The sequence below is a fragment of the Schistocerca serialis genome, chromosome 3, assembly GCF_023864345.2.
Source record: "Schistocerca serialis cubense isolate TAMUIC-IGC-003099 chromosome 3, iqSchSeri2.2, whole genome shotgun sequence".
NCBI classification, from domain to species: Eukaryota; Metazoa; Arthropoda; class Insecta; order Orthoptera; family Acrididae; genus Schistocerca; species Schistocerca serialis.
In genome coordinates this window covers 506622726-506648128 of record NC_064640.1, presented here as the reverse complement: position 1 = coordinate 506648128, position 25403 = coordinate 506622726, and the positions used below count along the sequence as shown (strand labels likewise).

Here is a 25403-nt window from a genome sequence, read left to right as displayed (position 1 = left end):
ACTGACAGGCATAGGATTAAAAAACAGCATCATCAAATGTCCTTAGCGACGTTTGTCAAATTGATAAAAAGAAGAACACGAGCAGCTGCTCGTGGGTCATCCGCTAAAATGGCATCGAAAGTATTTGGCAGGTTAAGATCGAGGCGCAGTGTGTTAAGATCTGGACAGGACATTAAAATGTGTCTAACCGTCAGCAAGTGCCCACATGGGCAGAACGGCGCCGGCGCAGCCGTCAGCAGATGGCGATGGCTGAACCGGCAGTGTCCAATTCTTAACCGGGCTAAAACGACCTCCTCCCGCCGAGAAGGGCGTGAGGAGGACGTCCAAGCCACGGGAAGAGGTTTTAAGGCCCGAAGCTTGTTGTCGGTAAGTGCAGCCCAATCGGCATGCCACAGCGATAAGATGCGCCGACAAATGACCCTGCTAAAATCGGACGAAGGGACACAACAAGAAGCTGTCCGAGGCTGGAAGACCGCAGCCTTGGCTGCGGCATCTGCAGCTTCGTTCCCAGGGATACCGACATGGCCAGGAACCCACATAAAGCTAACTGGAGAACCGACGTCCACCAGCTGCTGAAGAGAGCGTTGGATCCAGTGTACGAAAGGGTGAACCCTGTACGGATCACTGAGGCTCTGGATGGCGCTCAGGGAATCTGAGCAGATGACATAAGCAGAATGTCGGTGGCGGCAGATGTAAAGAACAGCCTGGTAGAGGGCAAAGAGCTCAGCTGTGAAGACCGAACAATGGCCATGGAGCCGGTATCTGAAACTTTGTGCCCCGACAATAAAGGAACACCCGACCCCGTCATTGGTCTTAGAGCCATCTGTATAAATGAAAGTCATGTTGATGAACTTCGAACGAAGTTCCAAAAAACGGGAGTGGTAGACCGAACCGGGGGTGACCTCTTTTGGGAGCGAGCTGAGGTCAAGGTGATCGCGGACCTGAGCCTGGAGCCAAGGTGGCGTGCGGCTCTCGCCCACTCGAAAGGTTGCAGGGAGTGAAAAATTAAGGTGTTGAAGGAGGCGACGAAAGCGAACTCCAGGGGGTAACAGCGCAGAGACATACAGCCAGTATTGGCGGTCGAGAGAGTCGTCAAAGAAGGAGAAATATGACAGATGGTCGGGCAATGACTTCAGTCGGCAGGCGTACCGACAAATCAACATATCGCGCCGGTAGTTTAGCAGTAATTCGGCAGCTTCGGTATACATACTCAACAGGGCTGGTTTAGAATGCTCCAGTCGTCAGACGTAACCCCTGATGGTAGATAAAGTTTAGACGGCGTAAGACGGTCGGGCAGAAGACTAGACAAAGCTCCCATAATCCAGCTTTGATCAGACAATGGACCGATATAAGGGAAGCAGGGCGATTCGATCTGCTCCCCATGACATACCGCTAAGAACATGGACATTTAGGGAACAGGTACAACGAGCAGCCAAGTAAGACATGTGGAGACCAGCAAAGTTTCCTGTAAAATGTAAGACAAAAATTTTGTCTCCACGATTGGGAGAGCAACAGGACCGAGATGTAAGGATGGTGGAAGAAACTAACGCCGGAAGTTCATACAGACCCTTTTCTCACCAGAGAAACAAACCGTTAGGGACACTCCAGCGTTGTCTAGACCATCTTTATTCCTGAAGACAGCGCTCCAGGAGACATGTTCCCTGAGCGCTGCAGTAGATCGTAAAGTCGTCCACGAAAAGGGAGCCTTAAACGTCAGCTGCAAGGCAATCCATTATTGGATTGATAGCTATGGCAGAAAGGGCCACGCTCAAAAACGGAGCCCTGGGCACCCCATTCTCCTGGCGAAAGGCATCTGATAAAACAGAACCCACATGCACCCTGAACATTCTATCCATTAAAAATGCATTAATAAAAAAGCGGGAGGCGACCGCGAAGGCCCTAAGTGTGCATAGTGCCGAGAATGCCCGCCCTCCAACAGGTGTCTTAAGCCTTCTCCAAATCGAAGAACACAGCCCCCGTCTGGCGCTTACGCAAAAATTTGTTCATTATGAAGGTCGACAAGGTAACTAAGTTGACAGCAGAGCGGCGTCAACGAAAGCCACATTGGACATTGGTAAGGAGGCGTCGAGATTCAAGGAGCCAAACCAATCGAGAATTTACCATGCGCTCCATCACCTTGCAGACGCAGTGGTAAGGGAGGTGGGGCGATAACTGGAAGGATGGTGTTTGTCCTTTCCTGGTTTGGGTATGGGAACAATTGCTTCACGCCAGCGTGTGGGGACATGACCTTCAGTCCACATGCGATTATAGGCGCGAAGAAGAAAGCCTTTACCTGCAGGAGAAAGGTTCTTCAGCATCTGAATATGGAGGCTATCGGGCTCCGGAGCAGAGGATCGTTACTGGGCGAGTGCACTTTCGAGTTCCCACACGGTGAAGGTGGCATTGTAACATTCACGATTCAAAGACTGGATAGAAGGTGGCGGTGCCTCCTCTGTTTTCGGGGGAGAAAGGCAGGGTGGTAATGGGCAGAGCTCGAAACCTCCGCGAAAAAGCGGTCGAAGGCATTTGAGACATCAGGATCCACAAGGACTTCATTCGCGACAGTCAGGTCAGAAATCGGGGAGTGGACCTTGGTGCCAGATAGCTGGCGCAGGCCACCCCAGACAACCAAAGGAGGAGTAAAACTGTTGAATGAGCTGGTGAACGCCACCCAGCAAGCCTTTTTGCTTTCTTTGATAATACGACGACATTGTGCACGGAGTAGTTTGTAAAATATAGTTCGCCATCGTAGGGTGGCGTTGGAAGGCGCGTGAAGCACGTCGCCGAGCACGAATAGCGTCGCTGCATGCTGTAGTCCACCAGGGGACTGGGGCTCGACGTGGAGAAGAGGGCGTACGAGGGATGGAATATTCAGCAGCAGTGAAAATAACGTCCGTGCGGTATGCTACCTGACTATCGCAGCTGGAGAAGTTTTGATCATGGAAGGTCGCCAGGGAGCTGAAAAGCCCTCAGTCGGCTTTGGAGAGGTTCCAGCTCGTGGAACGTGGAGAAGGGTTGTGTTGCAGGAGATGGATTACGCAGGGGATATGGTCGCTCGAGTATGTGTCAGACAGAGCATACCACTCGAACCGACATGCAAGTTGGATAGTGGATATTGAGAAGTCCAAGTGGGACTAAATACGCGTTGCGTCCGAAAGGTAGGTGCACCGGTATTTAAGCAGACTAGATTGATGTGGTTGAAAAGGTCTGCGAAGAGGGAGCCTCTCAGACAAGATGCTTGAGAGCCCCAAAGGGTATGGTGGGCGTTAAAGTCTCCAAAAAAAAAAAAATGGTGTAGGAAGCTGAGCAATCAGTTTTATCATGTATGCCCTAGTAAAGGCAGACTATGGAGTGTCATCATTACAAATGGAAAATGTGGAAGTGGGGAGAGTAATTCGGACGGCAAGTGCCTGAAGATCTGTATGCAATGTGATTGGATCGTAGTAGACATCATCCCAAACCAGCAACATGACCCCTCCATGAGCTGGAATACCTGCCACAGGTGGTAGGTCAAAATGCACGGAGATAGTGCGCCAGGTCAATACAATCGCATGGGTGTAACTTCGTTTCTTAGAGACCTACAACAAGCGGGCAGTGCATTCGAAGGAGCAATTTTAGTTCCTCTAGGTTGGACCTAATGCCACGAACATTCCATTAAGTGCCATTATGAAAACGAAAAAAAGAAGAAACAAGAAAGGGTCACCTCGATGGCCGCTGAGCGCCTGTCTTCGAGTGAGCACTGCTGCTGCAATCGGTAGGTGGTGAGTCATGGTCCATCAACTCAACAGTTGCGTCTGCCACCTTCCTGAGCCGGTCAGGAGGGGCAGCTTCCTCCACCAGTGAAAGGCCAGATGATCGGCTACAAGCAGTGCGGCCTGACGAAACTGAAGATGGTCGGGGACGGCAACTGCTGGGTGGTGCAGGAGAAGAAACGCGCCTCTGCGGAGATGGAGAACACTTTTCTATGAGCCTTCTTTGAAGAATTACGTTTTGTCGAAAGAACAGTTGATGGCTGTGAAGTTTGTGTACGCAAGATATCTTCACGTGTCGGTTCTTTTTTGAAGGTCCGAGCATCTGATTTAGGGGTACTCGTCTTAGCAGTAGCAGATGATGTTTGAGCCTTAGGGTTGGTGGGAGGAAGAGGAGACGTTGATGGGGCGATCTTAGCACTGGCCGATCTGACGACCGAATCGCTAAATGTTAGATTACATGTCTGTGTAGCTATCTCACTGGTAGGCCGAGAAGAAGCGAGAACGGTACTGTATGTACCTGTCAGAAGCACAGTGGGTTTTCTGCTATTTAATAACTTGCGAGCAGCCGAGGTCGACATCTCTTTCGCTCTAATTTCCTGTATACGTTTCTCATCTTTGTAGACGGGGCAGTCGCGAGAGGAGGCAGCATGATACAGTTGATGCAAGAAGGGGACAGGTGGACAGCCACCCTCATGGGTGTGCCTGCCACAGGAGTTAGATGTCTTTGGACAAGCCAGTCAAAGTAATGAAACGGGGACACAATAAAACATGGTGCACTGTTAATGCATGACCACAAGGGCACTGCGGGGCTGGGTCACCGGAGAGCAGGTAGCGGTGGCTAAACCGGCAATGCCCAATCCGCAACCTGGTCAGAAGGACCTCTTCTCGCCGAGATGGTCGGGAGGAGGCTGTCCAAGCAGTTGGGAACGGTTTTACTGCCTGGAGCTTGTTTCCTTGAAGTGGTGACCAAGTATCCCACCACAAAGACACAAGCCTCCTACAAACAACCCCACTAATGTCAGATGACAGCACACAATGGGAGGATGGCCGAGGCAGGAGGACTGCTGCCTTGGCTGCAGCATCAGCAGCCTCATTCCCAGGCACTCCTACATGCCCGGGAACCCACAGAAAGCTGACAGGAGAGCCATCAGCAGCAGAAGAATGGAGGGACTGCTGGATCCGTTGCACCAAGGGATGGACTGGATATGGAGCTCCAAGGCTCTGTAGAGCACTGAGTGAATCAGAGCAGAGTACATACAATGAATGGCGATGGCAGCGGGCATACTGAATGGCCTGATGGAGAGCAAAAAGCTCGGCCATAAAGCTGGAACACTGGTCTAGGAGCCGGTATTCAAAGGTGCTGGGCCCGACGACAAAGGCACAGCAGACCCCATCGTCAGTTTTGGAGCCATCAGTGTAAATAAAGGTGTGACTGGCAAGTCGCGCACGAAGTTCGACAAACCGTGAGCAATACACTGCCGCCGGAGTACCCTCCTTCGGGAGCGAGCTGAGGTAGCGATAAATATGAACCGGAGCCTGGAGCCACGGTGGTGTCGGGCTCTCACCCTCTCTGGAAGTGGAGGGAGGGCAAAGTCCAATTGTCGAAGCAGGCGACGAAAGCGGACTCCAGGGGGCAGCAGGGCAGACACATACAACCCATACTGACGGTCGAGAGAATCGGCGAAGAAGGACTGATAGCAGGGGTGGTCGGGCATTGACAACAGCCAGCAGGCATACCGACAAAGCAGTACGTCGCGCCAGTAGGTCAATGGTAATTCGGCAGCTTCAGCATAAAGACTCTCGACGGGACTAGTGTAGAAAGCTCCGGTCGCAAGACGTAACCCCCAATGGTGGATGGAGTTGAGCCGGCGTAAGAGGGATGGCCGAGCGGACGAGTAGACGAAGCTCCCATAATCCAGCTTCGACCGGACTATGGACCGATACAAGCGAAGCAGGACAGTGTGATCCGCTCCCCAAGATGAACCGCTAAGAACTGAGGACATTAAGGGAACGTGTACAACGGACCGCCAAATAAGAGACATGTGGAGACCAACACAATTTCCTGTCCAACGTGAGCCCTAGAAACTTAGTTGTTTCCACGAATGGGAGAACAACGGGACCGAGATGTAAGGATGGCGGAAGGAACGCTATGTATCGCCAAAAGTTGATGCAAACCGTCTTCTCTTCAGAGAACCGGAAGCCATTTGCCGCACTCCATGAGTATGGGCTGTCTAGACAACGCTGAAAGCAGTGCTCCAGGAGGCATGTTCGCTGGGCACTGCAGTAGATCGCGAAGTCATCGACAAAGAGAGAGCCTGAGACATTAGGTGGAATGCAATCCATAATTGGATTGCTCGCTATGGCAAAAAAGGCTACGCTCAAGACGGAGCCCTGAGGCACTCTGTTCTCCTGGAGGAAGACGTTGGACAAGGCGGAACGCACACGTACCCTAAACTTTCGGTCTGTTAAAAAGGAATCAATATAAAGGGGCAGTTGACCGCGTAGGCCCCACGTGTGCATAGCGCGGAGGATACCTCCTCTCCAACAGGTATCATAAGCCTTCTCCAAATCGAAGAACACGGCTACCGTTTGGCGCTTTCGCAAAAAGTTGTTCATGGTCAATCTCGACAAGGTCACAAGGTCGTCAACAGCGGAGCGGTGGCGACGAAACCTGCATTGAACATTGGTAAGTAGCCATCGACATTCAAGAATCCAAACTAACCGAGTTTTAACTATGCGCTCCATCACCTTACAGACACAGCTTGTAAAAGAAATGGGGCGGTAACTGGAAGGAAGGTGTCTATCCTTCCCGGGTTTGGGTATAGGAACAACGACAGCGTCACGTCAACGCATGGGGACTTGACCTTCGGTCCAGACGCGATTGTAGATACGAAGAAGGAAGCTTTTGCCTTCCGGAGAAAGGTGGGCCAGCAGCTGAACGTGAATGGCATCTGGCCCCGGAGCAGAGGACCGGGACAGTGCAAGTGCATATTCGAGTTCCCGCATAGTAAAGGGGGCCATTATAAGTTTCCAGATTCAGCGAGTGGAAGGAAGGTCGGCGAGCCTCCTCTGCCTCTTTCCTGGGAAGGAAGGCAGGGTGGTAATGGGCGGAGCTTGAAACCTCCGCGAAAAAGTGGCCGAAGGCGTTGGAGACATCCACAGGATCAACAAGGACCTCAGTACCTGAGGTCAGGCCAGGTACCGAGGAGTGGACCTTAATGCCCAACAGCCGGCGCAGGCCACCCCAGACGACAGAAGAGGGAGTAAAACTGTTAAAGGAGCTGGTGTAAGAGGCCCAACAAGCTTTTTTGCTGTCTTTGATGACTACGGCATTGCACTCTGAGTCGTTTGTATCTAATACAATTCGCCAACGTAGGATTGCGGCGAAAGGTGCGTGAAGCACGTCGTCGAGCACGGATAGCGTCTCTACAAGTCTCATTCCTCCAGGGGACGGAAACGCGACGTGAAGAAGAGGTAGTACGAGGAATGGAACGTTCGGCAGCATTTATGATAACAGCCGTGAGGTATTCGACCTGACTGTCACAACTGAGAAAATCGTGGTCCGGAAAGGTCGCCAGGGAGGAGTAAAGTCCCCAGTCAGCTTGCGGTATGGTCCAGCTCTAAGGACGTGGGGATGGGGTGTGGTGTAGGAGACGAACGACACAGGGGAAGTGGTCGCTCGAATAGGTGTCAGAAAGGACATACCACTGGAACCGACGGGCAAGAGTGGTAGAACAGATCGAGAGGTCCAAGTGGGAGTAGGTATGAGTAGAGTCCGAGAGGAAAGTAGGGGCCAGTATTGAGGCAGACAAGATTGAGATGGTTGAAGACATCCGCCAAGAGGGAGCCTCTCTGACAGAACGCTCGAGAGCCCCAAAGGGGATGATGGGCATTGAAGTCACCAAACAATAAAAACGGCGGAGGAAGCTGAGCGATCAGGTGCATCATGTCAGCCCGACTAACAGCAGATGACGGAGTGTAGACGGTACCAACGGCAAAAGTAAAGGCAGGAAGAGTAATACGGGCAGCTATTGCTTCGAGTGGGGTGGTCAATGGGATGGGATGGTAATAGACATCGTCCCGAATAAGCAACATGACCCCACCATGAGCTGGAATACCGTCCACAGGGGTGAGGTCAGACTGCTCTGAGGTATAATGGGTAAAAGCAATATGGTCAGTTGGGCGCAACTTTGTCTCCTGGAGACAAAGGACGAGCGGACAGTGCAGGCGGAGGAGCAGTTGTAATTCCTCCCGATTAGATTGAATACCTATTATATTCCAATGTAACAAAGCCATCGCTAGTCAGAAAAAAGGGGGAACGAAACGGGTGAAGAGCTGGTCACCTCGACGGCCGCAGGGGGCCAGGTTTCGAGGGAACAATGCTGTAACTGGCAGGAGGCGGATCCTGTTCCATCGAGTCGTCGCCAGCTGCGGCCACTTTCCCGGGTTGCGTAGGAGGGGCAGCATCATTCACCAACGAGAGGCCAGCTGAGCGCCTGGCAGCAGAGCGTCCCGGCGAAACTGAGGACGGCCGGGAGCAGCGACTCACGGATGGAGCGTCAGACGAAACGCGCTGGGGTGGAGAGGGGGATAGAGACTTCTTCTTGGGGGCCTTCTTGGAAGTCCGAGGAGGCACAGGGGTGGTGGGCTGGACCCGAAGAAGGTCCTCACGCACGGGGTCCGTTTTGGAACGCCGGACCTCGGAAGCTGGGGTCGGAACGTTGCCCCGATGGACGCCTGAGAAGAGGATCGCTTTCAGGTGGTGGATGGGGAGGAGGAAGGGTGGCCCCTGGGGCAGGGGCCGCGAGGGAGGAGGATTTGGAAGGGAGGGATTTGGGAGGCGGAGGCATAGACCACGGATGGGGAGAGGAGGTGGAGGGGGGACGGGATAGGGGTGAGGATACTGTTGAAGGAGTGGACACGACTGAGGCAAACGAAGTTGTCAACGTCACGGGATGGAGGTCGTCATACTTTTTCCTGGCCTCAGAATAAGAGAGGCGATGAAATGTTTTTAATTCTTTGATCTTCTTCTCCATCTGATACGCAGGGCAGTCTAAAGATCTAGGCGAGTGGATGCCAGGACAATTGACGCACTGAGGTGGTGGGGTGCATGTACGGTCCTCACGAAGAGGACGTCCACAATCGCCAGAAAGGGGCTCAGCCTCACACCGTGACGACATGTGCCCAAAGTGCAAACACCGAAAGCAGCGCATAGGAGGCGGGACGTAAGGTCGCACGTCGCACCGGTAGCACATCACCTTTCCTTCTCCGGGAGAACGTCCCCCTCGAAGGCGAGGATAAAGGCCCCGGTGTCGATGCAACCGTCTTTGGGGACTTGCTGGATGAAATGCACGCCTCGGAGCTCCAGGTTGGCCTTGAGCTCCTCATCAGATTGCAGCAGGAGGTCCCGATGAAAAATAACCCCCTGCGTCCTATTCAGTGCCAGATGCGGGACAATGGACACTGGGATGTCCCCTAGTCAGTCGCACGCCTGGAGCGTGGGAGAGGTGGTCTTTGTAAGAACGGACCCCGAACTCATTTTACTGAGGGCCTCGATTTCCCCGAAGATGGCCTCGATGTGCTGGACAAAGAACATGGGCTTGGACGTGGCGAACGGCCCCCCATCAGTCCGAGAACAGACTAAATAGCGGGGGAAGTACTTCGCCCCAAGTCGGCGGGCCTGTCCTACCTCCCAGGGAGTGGCCAAGGGGGAAGGGGCAGGAGAACCAGAACCAGAGACAGTACCTTTCTTTTTAAAAGACTCTGCCACAGAGCGACCCGATACATGTTGACATTTCATCTGCGGAACGTCCGCCCCGATACCACCCACTCCAACCAGGGGCTCTCCCCACGGGCGCCACCCAGCCTCAGAAAGGGCCACCTGGCAGGATGACCGTTGCCGGGAGTCCTGATGCCCCAAGGAGATGGGCATCTACTCCTTGGCCGACGTGGGGAGGGTGCAGCTTAGGTATCGGCAGTACGATCCCTGTGTTGTCAGGGGGCTACAACCTAGAGGGTACATGACGACCCCACCACAACGGGCTGGCTACCGTGCTGGATTTCGGGTGCCATGCAAAGTCAATCATGATTGTAGGTGCAGATGGGGACGCACTATGGGCGTAACTTGTGCAACCCATCAGGCGTTTAGGCCCAATTTGAGAAATAGTGGGTGTGGTTACAACGCCGTTACGATGCTGAGTGCCAAGGTCTTAGTGCACTGAGGACCAATGAGATACCACGTAAGGCGTCCTTCCCCAAAAGACTTACTTCTGTAGAATTTGGAAAAATGGAGGTCAAACCCCAAGGGGGACCATCACATGGAAGGCCGAAACAGTTGAAACTCCTTTTAGTCCCCTCTTACGACAGGTAAGAATACCTCGGGCCCATTCTTACCCCAGACCCACAGGGGAGGGGGGGTGTATTGTTATCTGATGTGCGTCCGCAATATCGAGGTGTGACGCTGGACGTACAGCAGGAAGACAAGGCTGAACTTCCAGCACTTTAAGCACGGCATGAGGCGAGGGGTATGGGGCTTGACGTCACAGTGGTAGACCATCCCCTTTACCTTCTCAGGCAATGTATCACCGTCGAATGCCAAGATGAAGGCACCGTTGCTCTGACCCCAATGAATGCGCCAGACAAAATGAACACCTGGCCACTAAAGTGCAAAAGAAGGTCGTTGTGAAATATAATACCCTGGACCATATTTCAACTCTTGTGAGGCGTGATAGTAGCTGAAACATCCCCTAACTTGTCACAAGCGAGTATGCCCAGCGGTGTGCACAGGGTGCTCATTTTATCAAAACTGACCCAGAGCGCATTTTGGACAAGCCCTCCACCTCCCCTGACTTTTCCTGTAAGTGCTCTATGAAGAACTGAGGCTTCACAGACAAAAGATTCCTCATCAGCTCTTTTACATACTAGGTAGTGGGACGAATAAGCTTTGCTGCCATTCTTAGCCTTTTGTTCCTCCCATGTTGTGGCCATAGAGGTTAAAGATTTGGGGTCATACGTGTTTGCATTAAATTGAGCCCAGGAACACTGACTGCTGGTGGCTGGCCACCAGCCAGAGAAGATATGAGAAGATGTGCCACACTTCATTGCGTGTCATCCACCCTGATGCCACCAATTCCGACTAAGGGTCCTCACACGAGCCCACCCAGCCATATCAAGGTCCACGTGGCAGGATGACCATTCCCGTGAGTGCTGATGCCCTGGGGAGATACGCTTCTACTCCTTGGCATACATGGGGAGTTAACGGCGCAGGCATCAGCAGAGCGAACCCTGTGTTGTCAAGGGGCTACAACAAACAGGGTACATGGCAACCCCACCATAAACTGGCTACTGTGCTGGATATCAGGTGCGAAGAAGCCCCTGGTGGTCGTCGGCGCAGAAAGCGACAGCATAGTGGATGGCAGAAACTGCTCCCAGGAATGTATCCTCGCCAAAGAGACGGAGAGTGAGTGGGACTGAAAGTGACGAAGAGAAAGCGGGCTAAAGATCTCTGCACGATGGCCACGATGCACCATGTAAGGTGCCCCTTCTCCAATTGGCTCTCTTCGGGAAAATTTTGAAAAATGGATGTCAAACCCTACAGGGGGCCATCACCTAAAGGCTGAAAGGTGTGAGACGCCTTTTAGTCTCCTCTTGCGACAGGCAAGAATACCTCACAGGCCTATTCTAATCCCGAGCCTGCAATTGGTTCTCTAAAGGTCTTTTTCCTATAGACGGTATCTATCCAAGTAGTCGTTATGCTTCTGTATCACTACATGTCTTCTAGCCACTCCCGTTTAGCCATTTTGCACTTGTAAATTTTTTTTAGATGTGTTTCCTTTCGCCTGCTTCATTTGCTGCATTTTATATTGTCTCCTTTCGTCAGTTCAGTATTTCTGATATCCGTGGCTGTCTACGAGGCCTTATATTTTTACGTGTTTTATCCTCTGCTGTCTTTACTATTTCATCTCAAAACAATCAGTTTCTACTATATTCCTTCGCCACGTTTTAGTTACTCGTTGCTTAATACTCCTCTACCTCCACCTCTAGTTGTTCCATGTTACCCAGATTCCTCTCTGTAGTTTCATACCTTCAGTTTTAATATATGGTTTATAAACAAATTTTTGTCAGAGTCCAACAATGCCCCAGGAAATCTCACAGTTCAAAATCTGGTATACAGATCTACCATGTAATCAAATTTACCCTGGTGTCCAGGTCTTTACCACTTATGCAACCCTCTTTCGCAACTCCAACGAAGTTTTTTTGTCATGGATTTAGGGCGCAAAACTGCTACAGTCATTAGCGCCCGGTCTGACTTAGGAAAAGGTAAACGAAACGGGAAACCAGCAGCAATGGGAACTCAAAAAATTGGAGAAACTAAAAGAAGGAAAGCTTTAAAAAAACCACTATAGAAGAGGGTTCGTTGCCACCAAAAAGAGCTTCAAATGACTGACGTCATCTCACTGGCACTAATAAACTCGAGAACGCGATCGGCTGAGCGCGTGTCATCTGCTAAAATGGAAGATATATCAGGCGACAGCTGTAGACGGGCGCGTAACGGAGTAAAATAGGGGCACTCAAAAGGTGTCTTACCGTCCACAGCTGAGAGCAGTGGGGACAGAGTGGGGGAGGATCGCCGCTTAAAAGATGTCGATGGCTAAAACGACAGTGCCCTATCCGGAGTCGAGTTAAAATTACCTCCTCCCGACGACGCGTTCGGGAGGAAGAGGTCCAAGCACAGGGAAGAGCTTTCACGTCCCGCAATTTATTATTGGGAAGTGTCGACCAATGTGCGTGCCATAAAAGAGCAACACAACGACAAAACACTCCGTAGATCGGTGAAGGGAATCATGCGAATAGCTGGCTAAAGAAGAGAGACTGCAGCCTTGGCCGCTATATCGGCCGCCTCATTTCCACAGATACCATCGTGTCCTGGGAGCCAGAGGAACGCCACAGAGACGCCCCCTAAGTGGAGCAAGTGGAGGCAGTCCTGAATCCGGTGGACCAGAGGGTGAACAGGGTAGAGAGCTTGGAGACTGAGGAGAGCTGAGAGAATCTGAACAGATAACATACTGTATCCGCTGACGGCGACGGATGTATTGGACAGCCTGGAGAACAGCGTAAAGCTCCGCAGTATAAACCGAACACTGATCGGGAAGCTGAAATCGATTTGAGGTGTCGCCAACAATATAGGCACTCCCTACACCTAACGATGTTTCCGAGGCATCAGTGTAAATAAATGTGGCTTCCTTCATTTGTGCACATAGAGCAGCAAATGCCTGACGATAAACAAGTGAAGAGGTACCATCCTTGGGAAACAAAGGTCACAGAGTGGGCAGGTCCAGGGACGGAGCCAAGGCAGCGCTGTACCCCAAGTTTTCAAGATGGTTTTAGGAAAGCAGAAGGAAAGAGAATGGAGCAGTTGACGGAAGCGGACTCCCAATGGTAGTAGGGAAGAAGGGCGGCCTGCATACCCTAAATCCAAGGAGGCGTCGAAAAAATGTCATGGGCCGGATTAGCAGGCATGGAAGACAGATGGCTAACATAACGACTCAGGAGGACAGCTCGACGATTGGACAGCGGAGGTTCAGCAGTCTCAGCATTAAGGCTTTCCACAGGGCTGATGTAAAAAGCTCCAGACACTAAACGTAATCCACGGTGGTGGATAGAGTCGAGACGCCGAAGAATAGACGGCCGAGCAGAGGAGTAAACTATGCTTCCATAGTCCAATTTCGAGCGCACTAAGGCGCAATAGAGGCGGAGGAGGACCACTCGGTCCGCTCCACAGGAGGTACGATTCAGGACACGGAGGGTGTTGAGGGATCGCAGACACCGAGCCGAAAGATATGAAACGTGGGACGACCAGTACAGTTTTCTGTCAAACATAAGACCCAAGAATTTAGCGACGACCGAAAACGGAAGGTTGACAGGTTATAGATGTAAGGAAGGTGCAACAAACTCCGTACAACGTCAAAAATTAACACAAACGGTCTTACTGGAAGAAAAGCGGAAGCCTGTTGCGATGCTCCAAGAGTGGAGGCGACCGAGACATCCTTGAAGACGGCGTTCAAGGAGGCTGGTTCGTTGAGAGCTGTCGTAGACCGCAAAATCGTCCACAAAGAGGGAGCCCGAGACATCGGGAAGGAGACGGTCCATAATAGGATTTTTGGCAACGGCAAACAGTACAACACTTAGCACAGAGCCCTGGGGTACGCCGTTTTCTTGGGAGAAAGAACGGGAGAGTATTGTTCACTCAAACTCTAAATGTGCGCTCTGCCAGAAATTCGTGAAGAAGGTAACGCGAAGGAGGTAACGCAGATTATGGTTGATAAATGCAGTGACATTTGGATGTGGATACCATCCGGTCCTGGGGCGGAGGAGCGAGAAGAGTGCATGTTGGAGTTCCCGCATGGAGAAAACAGTATTATAGCTTTTGAGAGGAGAAAGTAAGAGGTTGCACTTCCGCTGCACGTTTCTTCGGGAGAAACGCGGGCGGGTAATTTGAAGCTCTCGAAATCTCAGCAAAGTGTTGACCCAATGAGTTAGAAATTGCGACAGGGTCCACTAACGTATCATGCGCTACAGTGAGCCCAGAGGCCGGGGAGAAACTAGGCGCGCCAGATATCCGTCGAATCAGACTCCAAACTTCCGAGGTGGGAGTGAAGGTGTTAAATAAGCTAGTGAAGAAGTCCCAGCTTGCCTTCTTGCTATCGCGGATGACGCGACGGCATCGCGCACGGAACTGCTTATAGCGGATACAGTTGGCCAAAGTAGGAGGGTGGCGGAAAACGCGAAGAGCACGTCGCCGCTCACGTATTGAGTCACGGCATGCCTCGTTCCACCAAGGAACTGGGTGGGCGCCGAGGCAATTCGGAGGTGCGAGGTATTTAACGTTCCGCAGCTGAAAGAATAACGTCTGTAATATGAGTGACCTCATCGTCGACGCTAGGAAAGTGACGGTCATCGAACGTCGCTAGAGACGAAAAAAGTGTCGTATCGGCTTGGGCAAACTACCAGTGTTGCGGGCGCATATATGGTAGGTGTGGCTGCAATCTAAGGACACATGGAAAGTGGTCACTCGACTATCAGCAAAGGCGAACCATTCGAAGCGCCGAGCTAGCGGAACAGTACCGACCGAAATGTCCAAATTAGAGAAATTTGTCGTGGAGGCAGACAAAAATGTAGGGTCCCCAGTGTTGAGGCAAAGAAGATCCACTTGGTGGAAGACTTCTATCAACAGTGAGCCACACGGACAAGTATGTGGAGATCCCCAAATTGGGTGGTGGGCATTGAAGTCCCCAACCAGCAAATAGGGGGTGGAAGCTGACAAAGAAGATGGAGATCAGTTAGTGCCATTGGTGTGGACAATGGAATGTATACAGTACAAAGAGAGAAGGTGTATCCAGAAAGGGAAAGACGGACAGCGACAGCTTGGAATTAAGTGTTTAAGGGGATTAGGTGATGGAGAGTATCATGGAGAAGAATCATGAGTCCATGTGCTGGATTGCCTTCAACAGAGGGGGAGATCAAATCGGACGGACTGAAAATGGGGAGAACAAGCGGTCGTGGGGACGCAGCTTGGTTTCCTGAAGACAGAAGGTGACCGGCGAGTAGGATCCTTAGAGGATCGACAATTCATACCGATTGGCTCGAATGCCGCGTATATTCCAATGTATAATGGACATAGGGTGGACAGAAAATGGAAGAATGTGACCAAAGTGCCCTCAACTCAACGACAGCTCAGAGCTTGCGACTGACAGCGTGGAACGGCAGTCAGCCGAAGGTAGAAGATCCTGATCCATAGGCTGTTCAGGAGCAGCTCCTGCCACCAGCGATCGGCCGGTTGATTGGCCGCCAGCAGTGCGCCTTGGCGACACAGAAGACGGCCGAGGGCGACCACCACCAGCTGCTGCTGTAGGCGAGACACGCCGTGCGGAGGAGGAGAGGAACTGGGTTTCTTATTAGCCTTCTTGGATACAGGATGTTTAAATGAAGGAGGAACCGATGGTTGTGAAGTTGGGGTACGTAAAAAATCTTCACGAGTATGCTCTGTTTTGGAAGTCTTCGTGCCTGACTTTTGGGCTCGAGATTTAGCAGAACCCGATGAAGGGTGAGCCATAGAGTGGGCAGGCGAAAGTGGGGACGTTGAACTGGCGATCTTTGCGCTGGCCGATCTGACGACTGTGGCACTAAAGGTGAAATCGCAAGTCTGCGTGGCCGCCTCCTTTGTTGGCCGAGGAGAGACAAGGACAGTGCTGTGTTTACCTGTGAGGCTCAGTGGGCTTTCGACTGGCGAATAATTTTCGAGCAGCAAAGGTCGACACCTTTTCCTTCACTCTGATTTCCTGAATGAGCTTTTCGTCTTTAAAAATGGGGCAATCTCGAGAGGAAGCAGCGTGGTCACCCATACAGTTGATGCAACGAGGGGATGGAGGTGGACAAGCACCCTCATTGGCATCCTTGCGACACGTAACACATTTGGCCGGATTGGAACAGGACTGGCTGGTGTGATTGAACAGCTGACACCGATAGCAACGCGTAGGGTTTGGGACGTAAGGGCGAACGGAAATTAGCTCATGGCCTGCTTTGATTTTCGATGGGAGTTGAACTTTGTCAAATGTCAAGAAGACAGTGCGGGTTGGAATGATGTTCGTGTCAACCCTTTTCATAACTATGAACAGCCGTTACGCCCTGGTCAGACAGGTAGTGCTGAATTTCGTCGTCAGACAACCCATCGAGGGAGCGTGTATAAACGACTCCACACAAGGAATTTAATGTGTGGTGCGCTTCAACCCGGACAGGGAAGGTGTGGAGCAGTTAAGTACGCAGCAATTTTTGTGCCTGGAGGGCACTGACTGTTTCTAACAAGGTGCCATTCCGTAATCTGGAACAAGACTTTACAGGACTTGCAATTGCGTCGACACCTTTCTGAATAATGAAAGGGTTGACCGTGGAGAAATCGTGACCGTCAGACCGAGAAACAAGGAACTGTGGCAACGATGGAAGAACTGTCTGTGGCTGAGACTCAGTGAACTTACACTTGTGAGCTGACATAGTGGAAGGCGAGGAAACCATTGCGGAAGAATCCCGCATGATTACCGGCGTCTCCGATGGCGCGCTCCTCCCTTGTGGGGACCCTCTCTGAGGGCACTCCCACCTTAGGTGATTGTTCACACCTCAAGTCACACCTCCCGACACCACTAACTTCTATTTGATTTGTAAATTTTTAACCTTCCTGCCCGAATACGTCTTTTAGCATTTCACATTCTGACAATGAGTTTTTCCTGGTGACGTCCTCCTGGGTAGTCCACATCCAGAGATCCGGATGGGGGAGAGGGTGACTTACTTCCGAAGAAGATGCCGTCATGTAACCGTACTAACGTTGTAGTTTCCTGTTGCATTCAGCTGTTTGCAGTACCAGCACAGCAAAGCATGTTTGGTCTGAGAGCGTTCTGTTACGAATGCACCTACAGTACGGCAGTATCACTGCGACAGCAAGCCAAAACACTGTCAAATCCACTGTTCCTGTGACACGTAACATTGCCCATGTAGGTGGCCACTCATCTCCGGCCGGCATTTGACAGTATTTATGCAATGAAGCACTTTGAATTAAGTGATCTTTAATACAGAACATGCTAGTGGCCGTATCTTTTTCACCCTGTCTAAACAGAACAGTCCATGAACCTGCTGTATGCCGCTGCACACTAGCAGTACTCAGTTCTGTGTGTGGCTTTCTAGATTGAGGTGGTAATGGAAGTTACGAAAGCTCACCAGCTAGAGAACAAATTGTCAAGCTCTTAGTTCAGGCATACAAGCAGCTTGAATTAAATTTGTCGACTAAGCTGTAATCCCCTTTCAACAGGTATACAGTATGTTCGGCTACATAGTCATTGTGCAGGTAATGTTTAATGTTGCATAACTACGAAACATGCAGTAAATTAACCTTACAGATTCCGCCCTGCGTTGTGCACAGTAGCGGGCCATTACTGTTTACATACTTGGCGCTACCGAGAGGTTAAGATCCTATTTGCTCACTTACAACGAGACCCGTAACTGCTGCCTAACGCAAGCTCATCCGTTCACGTCCCACGTTCGAACAACTCAGTTCGAAACACTTCGTTCAGCTCATTGTTGACGCCCCGAAATGCTTCGTGTGCCTTTTACGATGTTGACATGGAAATGAATAATGAGTATTACGTATGGTCTTAATATTTGTAATTGCTAAGTTGGTTCATGGCAGATGTGAAAAGAGGTTAATGAAAGTTGACCATACCTCATTTCATTACTTTCGCCATACCAGGTACCAGTAACTATTTTAATTACTACGCAAGTTACAGAAGTTAACCCAATGACTTCCAGAGTTAGTAAAGTCGGTAAGTTCTGCCTGACTAGCGCGTGCATGGCAAGAGGAAAGTGCATTGTGCACATACCCACCAGTAGTAGCCGAGTCCTTTTAACGATCGACCTCCTAAGTATGCCAATGTCGATAGTTCGCGTTTTATCGTCGCTGCCACTTGTAATGCCTATAGGCGGCTGCTGCTGCTGCTGCTGTGTGGATAATGCAGAGCTACAGGCAGGCACGGGAATCTGCCATACGGCATCCAGACTCTGCAGTGGCAAGGCAGCCACGGCGACATTCTGTTGCAGGCAGCTGGTCCCAGATACGGCATGATTGTGCTAGCTTCAGCCAGTTTTACGCTAACCTTGTTCTGTAAGGTTTATTAACTTCAATTTTATCTAGGAACATATCAGAACTCACCTGTAAATACTTTAGCTCGGCATTGCGTCAAACGCTTTCGCTAAACCGTATCCTGGCGTGAGCTTCGTTGCAGTGGAACTACATTTACAGCCATGTCAGGAAGTGTTCACTGAATAGCCAAGCAATGAAAAGGTATGGGAGCCTCCATGCACACGACTGTGTTAAGCTATGAAAAACAAGCTTCTAGGAACTGTAGTTGCCGAAGCAGCTATTTGCATGAAGGACCTAAGCCTTGGCACATTGCGCAATTCCTTAACGGTTGTCGAGAACTATGTTCTTCGCAAGGTACTAATATCTTTGATATTATTATAGTAGTCCTGCAATACATTGTCGTCCACTATAAGGAAAGTAATTTTGATTATAGGGAACAGATATATTCAAACAAATTACGTGAATACAGCCGAGTCACCTGTCGTGCTCGCATGTCATACTATACGTAATAGCATTTTGAGAAGAGCAGGTCCAGACTACCTGCAGTAAGTTTAATACTCTTTACAATAACTCGTTTTTACTGCCCCCATCAAGTAACCTGCTAATACAACATCGTTGAGATTATCTACACAGGGTGATTGTGCATTTGAATAATTACACACTGGTACTTAACGTCTAGTTTAATTTGACATCCATTCTGTCACTAATTCGTAGTGATTGCGCGACATGTAATTATCAACTAATAATACGTTTTGACCTATGTTAATTTAATCTGAACGGCTTTCTCAGCATTATCCCAGTAACCGACATCGCACGTCATTAACTATTCCTTAGGATGACCAGTACCAAGGGAATGCTCTGAAAGATTTGCTCAGCTGTGTGTACGGTGCTATGCTTAACACATTGTCCCATTGGTCAAACCAATGTATGACAAGCCCTAACATCACGGGATATTCTAGAGCTTATTTACTCAAACCTGCATCATCTTTAACAGGTCCTGAGAGTACCCTAATCTTAGACGAAAAGCATATTTTACATGTCTCCCCATAATAAGACCAATACTATTTTAAATTCTACCTTCTAAAGACGAGAACTGTATTATTTGCCATTTCATTTTCGTCACTCATCCGATCCGCGGTTTGCCAACAGATCTATGGGCGCCTTATCTGTCGCTAACCATTCTGAAGAAAGGTTAGTTTGAAATTAGCGAACTCAGGTGACCGACTCACATCGTCCGAGATGTATGAATGTCTTGCACAAGGCCGCACGTACGGAGACAGAGCTCTCGTGAAAGGTAAGTAATTTAGGTTGTAATTAATTGTAGTTGAACACAAATACGTTCATTAGTGTGCTCTTCAAGCTTGCCAGTAAAGATTTGTGTATTCTTCCAGTGATCGAAAAAAGTTTGTTTTGGTTACATTCGACTGTTTAGGCCTAATTTTTGAACGTGCATATTTAGCGTTATACCACAAATTGAAGTGCATTTGCTAATAGTTTACTTACATATTAGTTTCCAAAACATTTAGTGTCCTTTTACATCTGCATTTAATATATTATCGTCATCACTTAGATAAGAGATTTACTAATTTCCAAACTACCATGGATACTAAGTGTGTGAGCTGCAGTAGGAAAGTTAGTTCAGGAGTTTTGTGCAGCTGTTGTGACAGGTGGTTTCATTGGTGAAATTTTAGTGGCGTGGGAATTGCGCAAGCAAACTAGACTCTCCAATTCTTTTGCAGAGGTTTGCTCAAGAGATAGGATTATAGCTGAACAGAAGGAGCAAATAAGAGCCCTTCAGGCTGATTTGGACAGAGCGAGGGAGGAACTGAAGAGATTAAGGGGGAGGAGGGTAAACAGCGGTAGGAAGCGGTAGCTGGGAACAGGGGCTGAAGAGAGAACAGTGAGTTTCCCAATTGGCACAACCAATAGATTTGTCTTGCTACCACAGTTAAGGAAGAGGCTCCAGTATTAGATGTTAAGATGCAACAGAATCTCATTAGGAAACCAACTGTTTCAAGAGAAGTAGTAAGAGGCAAGTTCTGTTGCTAGGTAGCAGCCATGGAAGGTGTGGGCCAGATTTTGCAAGAAAAATTAGGTGACAGGTACCAGGTCACAAACATTCAATCCAAGTGCATGTCTTAGCCAGGTGGTAGATGATACAGGTTCCTTGTGCAAGGGTTTCTCAAAGCAGGATCATGTGATGGTGGGTGGAGTGGGAAACAACATTGATAGTGACCAGGGCTACAGTATTGAGTGTGACCTTGAGGAAACAGCCTCTGCACGACCCCCACCAATGTTGGGCTGGTGCCTGCTTTCGTGTGGCATGATCAGCACCAGTTTAACAGCTCTGTCAGCAGGGTAAATATGGAGTTTGATCAGTTGCATAGGGTGGCCACTGTCAGACATTGGACTGGTTCCTGTAGATGCTATTGATAGTGGAGGGGGGGGGGATTTCGTAAGGCATGGCTTATACCTCAATAGGGAAGGGAAGGGTAAACTGGCAGGGTTGTTAGCGAAATCCATAAGGGGACACTAGTACTCATGGATGTATCTTTTTTAGACTAATATCAGTGTCCAATGGGAAGTTCAGGCAGGCAGGTACTGACGAGGTCCAGAACTCCCAAGACTCTCACAACAGTAAAGTAAATAATAATGTTACTATATTTACCACAATATTGCCGGATTAAAGAAAAAGATTCTCAAAGTAAAAAATAATGTTACCATTTTTCACCAAATTATTCCAGAATTGAATAAAGTAGCTGAACTCCTGGTTTGTTTAGGTGACATTGAATCTGATAATGTAGTAGATATACTATGCCTGTATGAGAATCACGTTGTGTCTGATACGGAAAAGGTAAATATCAGTGGTTATAAACTAGCTACACATATGAGTAGAGAGAATAAGGTGAGAGGAAGAGTTGCCATATACGTCAAAAGTTATCACTGTGTAAAAAGCTTAGATACAAAAAATTTGTCTAGAGCAACATACAGAAGCATGTGCCTCTCAACTTAAACTGAAGGAGGGCTCTTATTTTAACAGTATATAAAGGTCCCCTTCAGGAAACTCATTTACTTCTGGAAAACTTTGATACCTTGTTGTGCTTTCTGTCAAATAGGGGCAAGCAAATTATTTGTGAGGACTTCAATGTTGATTCACTGAAAGAATGCAATAGGAAGAATGACCTGGAAGTCTTGCTCAGTTTTCAATTTGACATCCGTCAGTTATTTTCCTACTCGGGTAGTAAAGGACAGCAGCACATTGATAACACTTATAGAGCAAGGTAAGTTTAAAAACAGATCTTTGTGCTGTTGAGAATGGCCTTTCTGATCATGGTGCCCAACTAGTTACAGTTTATGACAGATCCATTCAGTAATGGAAAACTACCCTCCACAGTTGTGCGTTCAGTTAATAACTCAATTAGAAATGTCAGGGAAAATCTTCTGCGATTTGACTAGGATGAAGAGTACAAGGAACCTGATGCTAATTTAAAATATAACTTATTTCATGATACTCTTAAGAGAACCTGAAAACTGTTTCCCCAAGAAAATAGTTAAATCTAATTATAAGAAACCATGCAAAAAACCTTGGCTTACTAAAGGAATAAAAATATCTTAACCTCAAAAGGGAACTGTCTACTCTTGTTCTTAACGACCCAGAAACAGCCAAATATTAAAACTACTGTGCTACATTAAGAAAGGTTATTAAGAAGTCCAGAAACATGTGCATCATGTCAGATTAATACCTGATAAAAATCAAAACAATTTGAAATATTATTACAAAGGAGTCAGGGCAACCAAGAGTACAGGATGACGGCATTACCATCGAAGCGAATAGAAACTTAACAAGCCAGAAGTCGAAAACATTTTGAATAATCATTTTTTAAATGTTGTAGAGAAAATAGTATCTAAATTTTCATTAGAAGAAGCAAGGCAGTTAATGGAAGAGGCCCTACCCACACCATTTGATATAACTGAAATTCCACCCACCTCTCCACCTCAAATTAGGAAGACGATAAACTCAAGAATAAAAGCTCACATGGAATTGATTGAATTTCCAGCACTGTAGTAAAAGTTTGTTCCCAAGAGGTAATTGGGTTTCTTAGCCACATACATAATAGCTCTCTGAAGGGTATTTTCCCAGATAGACTGAAGTATGTCATTGGTGAAACACTGCATAGAAAGGGGGATACATTGATGTCAACTACCGCCCAACCTCCCTTCTGACTGCTTTCTCCAAAATTCTTGAGAAGTAATGTATTTTACAATACCTTCACACCTTTGTAAGAAATAAAGTTTTAACGAAATGTCAGTTTGGTTTCCAGAAAGGTTTTTCAACGGAAAATGCTGTGTATACTTTCACTAATGAAATACTAAAAGCTCTGCGTAACCAGAAGTCACCCGTTGGGATTTTTGTGATCTCTCAAAAGCTTTTGATTGTGTAAATCATAGAATACTTTTAGATAAGCTGAAGTACTGTGAGCTGAATGGGACAGTGCTTAAATGGTTTACATCAGACCTAACTGGAAGAGTGCAGAAAGTTTAAATACGCAGTTCACATAAGAGCCAAAAAACTTGTGATTTCTCAGACTGGGGAACAACGAAGAATGGGGGAGGGGGGGGGGGGGAGACACACAAGGTTCGGTCTTGGGGCCTCTGCTGTCTTAATATATTAATGACTTGCCTTTCTGTATTCACGAAGATAGAAAGCTGGTACTTTTTGCCAATGATAGAAGTATAGCTGTCACACCCAACAGACAAGAATTAACTAATGAAATTGTGAGCGATGTTTTTTCAGAAAATCATTAAGTTGTTCTCTGCAAATAGGCTCTCAAACTTTGACAAAACATATACAGTTGTACACAGTAAATGGAATGACACCATTAACAAATATAGAAACTTCCTGGCAGATTAAAACTGCGTGCCAGACCGAGACTCGAACTCGGGACCTTTGCCTTTCACGGGCAAGCGCTCTAACAACTGAGCTGTAAATATAGACTTCGGTCAGAAATAGGTAGCTAAGGTAGAATATTCACAATTTCTAAGTGTATGCATTGATGAGGGGTTGAACTGGGAAAAACACACTGAAGATCTGCTGAAACGTTTGATTCCAGATACTTACGCTATTAAAAGTCATTGCAAATTTTTGGCGATATACATCTCAGTAAATTAGCTTACCACGCCTATTTTCATTCTCTGCTTTCGTATGGCGTCATTCTGGGGTAACTGAGTAAAAGTGTTCATTGCACAAAAGCGTTTAATTAGAATAATTGCTGGAGCTCATCCAAGATCATCCTGCAGACACTTATTTAAAGAGCTAGGGATATATATATATATATATGAAATTTGTTATTAACAGATCGAACGAACTCTAAAGTAATAGCAGTGTACATGGCTACAACACTAGGAGAAAGGATAATCTTCACTACTCAAGGTTAAATCTAACTTTGGCTCAAAGGGGTAAATTACGCTGCCACAGAAGTTTCTGGTCACTTACCTAATAGCATCAAAAGTGACAGCCATATAGCATTTAAAAGGAAATTAAAAAATTTCTGAATGGCAACTCCTACTCAGATGACATTTGGATATAGTAAGTGGGTAATTTCCCCATCCTCCACCCCAAAAAAATATTAAGTGTCATGTAATATCTTGTGTAATTTAATATCATGTATAGACAGCTTTCATTAACCTGACACGTTCCACACCATTACGAAGTGTGGTATTCATGATCTATGGAAGTACTAATTAAACTAATAAAACTTTATGTTAATATCCCGACAGCTGTTTTCTTACCTTGAGGACAACAGCAGCAGCTATTGCGCCAGCACACTGGGCCGCTATGTACATCACGGCCCTCAGGAGGAAAACGTGGCCGGCTGACAACAGGCCCACCGTTACTGCTGGGTTTACGTGCGCGCCGCTCACATGGCCCAGGCACTGAAACACCATATACCATCCATCGCTCGCTGATACCTTATTTTGTAATTTTCTGATGGTATTAACGTACGCGAGGATGCAAGGCATCTGAGTTTGTGCTGTTCTTTGTACAAAATTTTCCAAGTCATTTCATCTGCCTCGTGTCACAAACATGTGAATAATGAAATAGTCTGTTTACCTTTATTTCAGTATCTGCATAATTAGAATATATGTTAACAGCAGTACTAGCTCTACTGTGAGCAGACTTGTTGCACGAGCCCCTGTACAAAATGCTTCAGGCGACTTCAAATATCAAGCATTTGTTAGATAATGCTAACTACCCATTACAAATGCCTCACGACGAGCGTTGTGTCAGCTTGTTTTGAAGAGCTCTACGTGCCATTAGAACAGGATGGTCACCCTAAATTTGAACTTTAAAAATGACTAATCAAGTGGTGACCTTATCTCGTTATGTTAAATGGATTGAACTAATGTGTAAACTCAGTCCTTCCATATGAGAAATCCTGAACCGAAAGAATACACTTTACTATGAAACAAAATCAATGAAACTACTAATGCACACCCCCCTGTAACTATTTGCGTGCGAAACGGTTGGTTGGACACTTGTTTGCTTGTTACGGGACTGAACAGCGTGTTCGTCAGTCCATAGGCCTAGAAAGTTCATCCTGAGTTGGTGACCGCCACAAATTTGAAAAGATTATTGAAGGTAGGAGCTTTAAACCATGCATTGAAGGTAAGACTGACGTCAGAGCTAAGAATTTCCAGAGGGTATATTGATCGGACCTATACATAAGACAGAACGGACAAAAGGTCGCATTTCATCCCTCACTAACCCTATTAAATGTTAAGAAAACTGCATAGTAAAGAATCTTATCTATGTGATGCTTAATAGTGAAAGTGAGAAGGCTAAAATGTAATGGACATAAGGTGGACAATCAATAACAAAAAGGCGAAAAATCAAGTCAGCAGGTGGGTGGGGCCAGGCGAATGTCGCCCACGCCCCTGCATGCGACAGAAGTCAGCTCCGATCCGTT

The 25403-nt window shown here is 48.1% G+C and overlaps 1 protein-coding gene across 1 annotated transcript in view; it reads right to left on the bottom strand.

Annotated features, from left to right (window-relative positions):
* Positions 1-24381, bottom strand: part of LOC126470957 (aquaporin AQPAe.a-like) — a 109827-nt gene extending 85446 nt beyond the window's left edge. Inside the window, exon 1 of the mRNA XM_050099007.1 lies at positions 24226-24381. Within this exon, the coding sequence (XP_049954964.1) occupies positions 24226-24381 (156 nt within the window). The remainder of the gene's footprint in view (positions 1-24225) is intronic.
* Positions 24382-25403: the final 1022 nt, after the last annotated feature.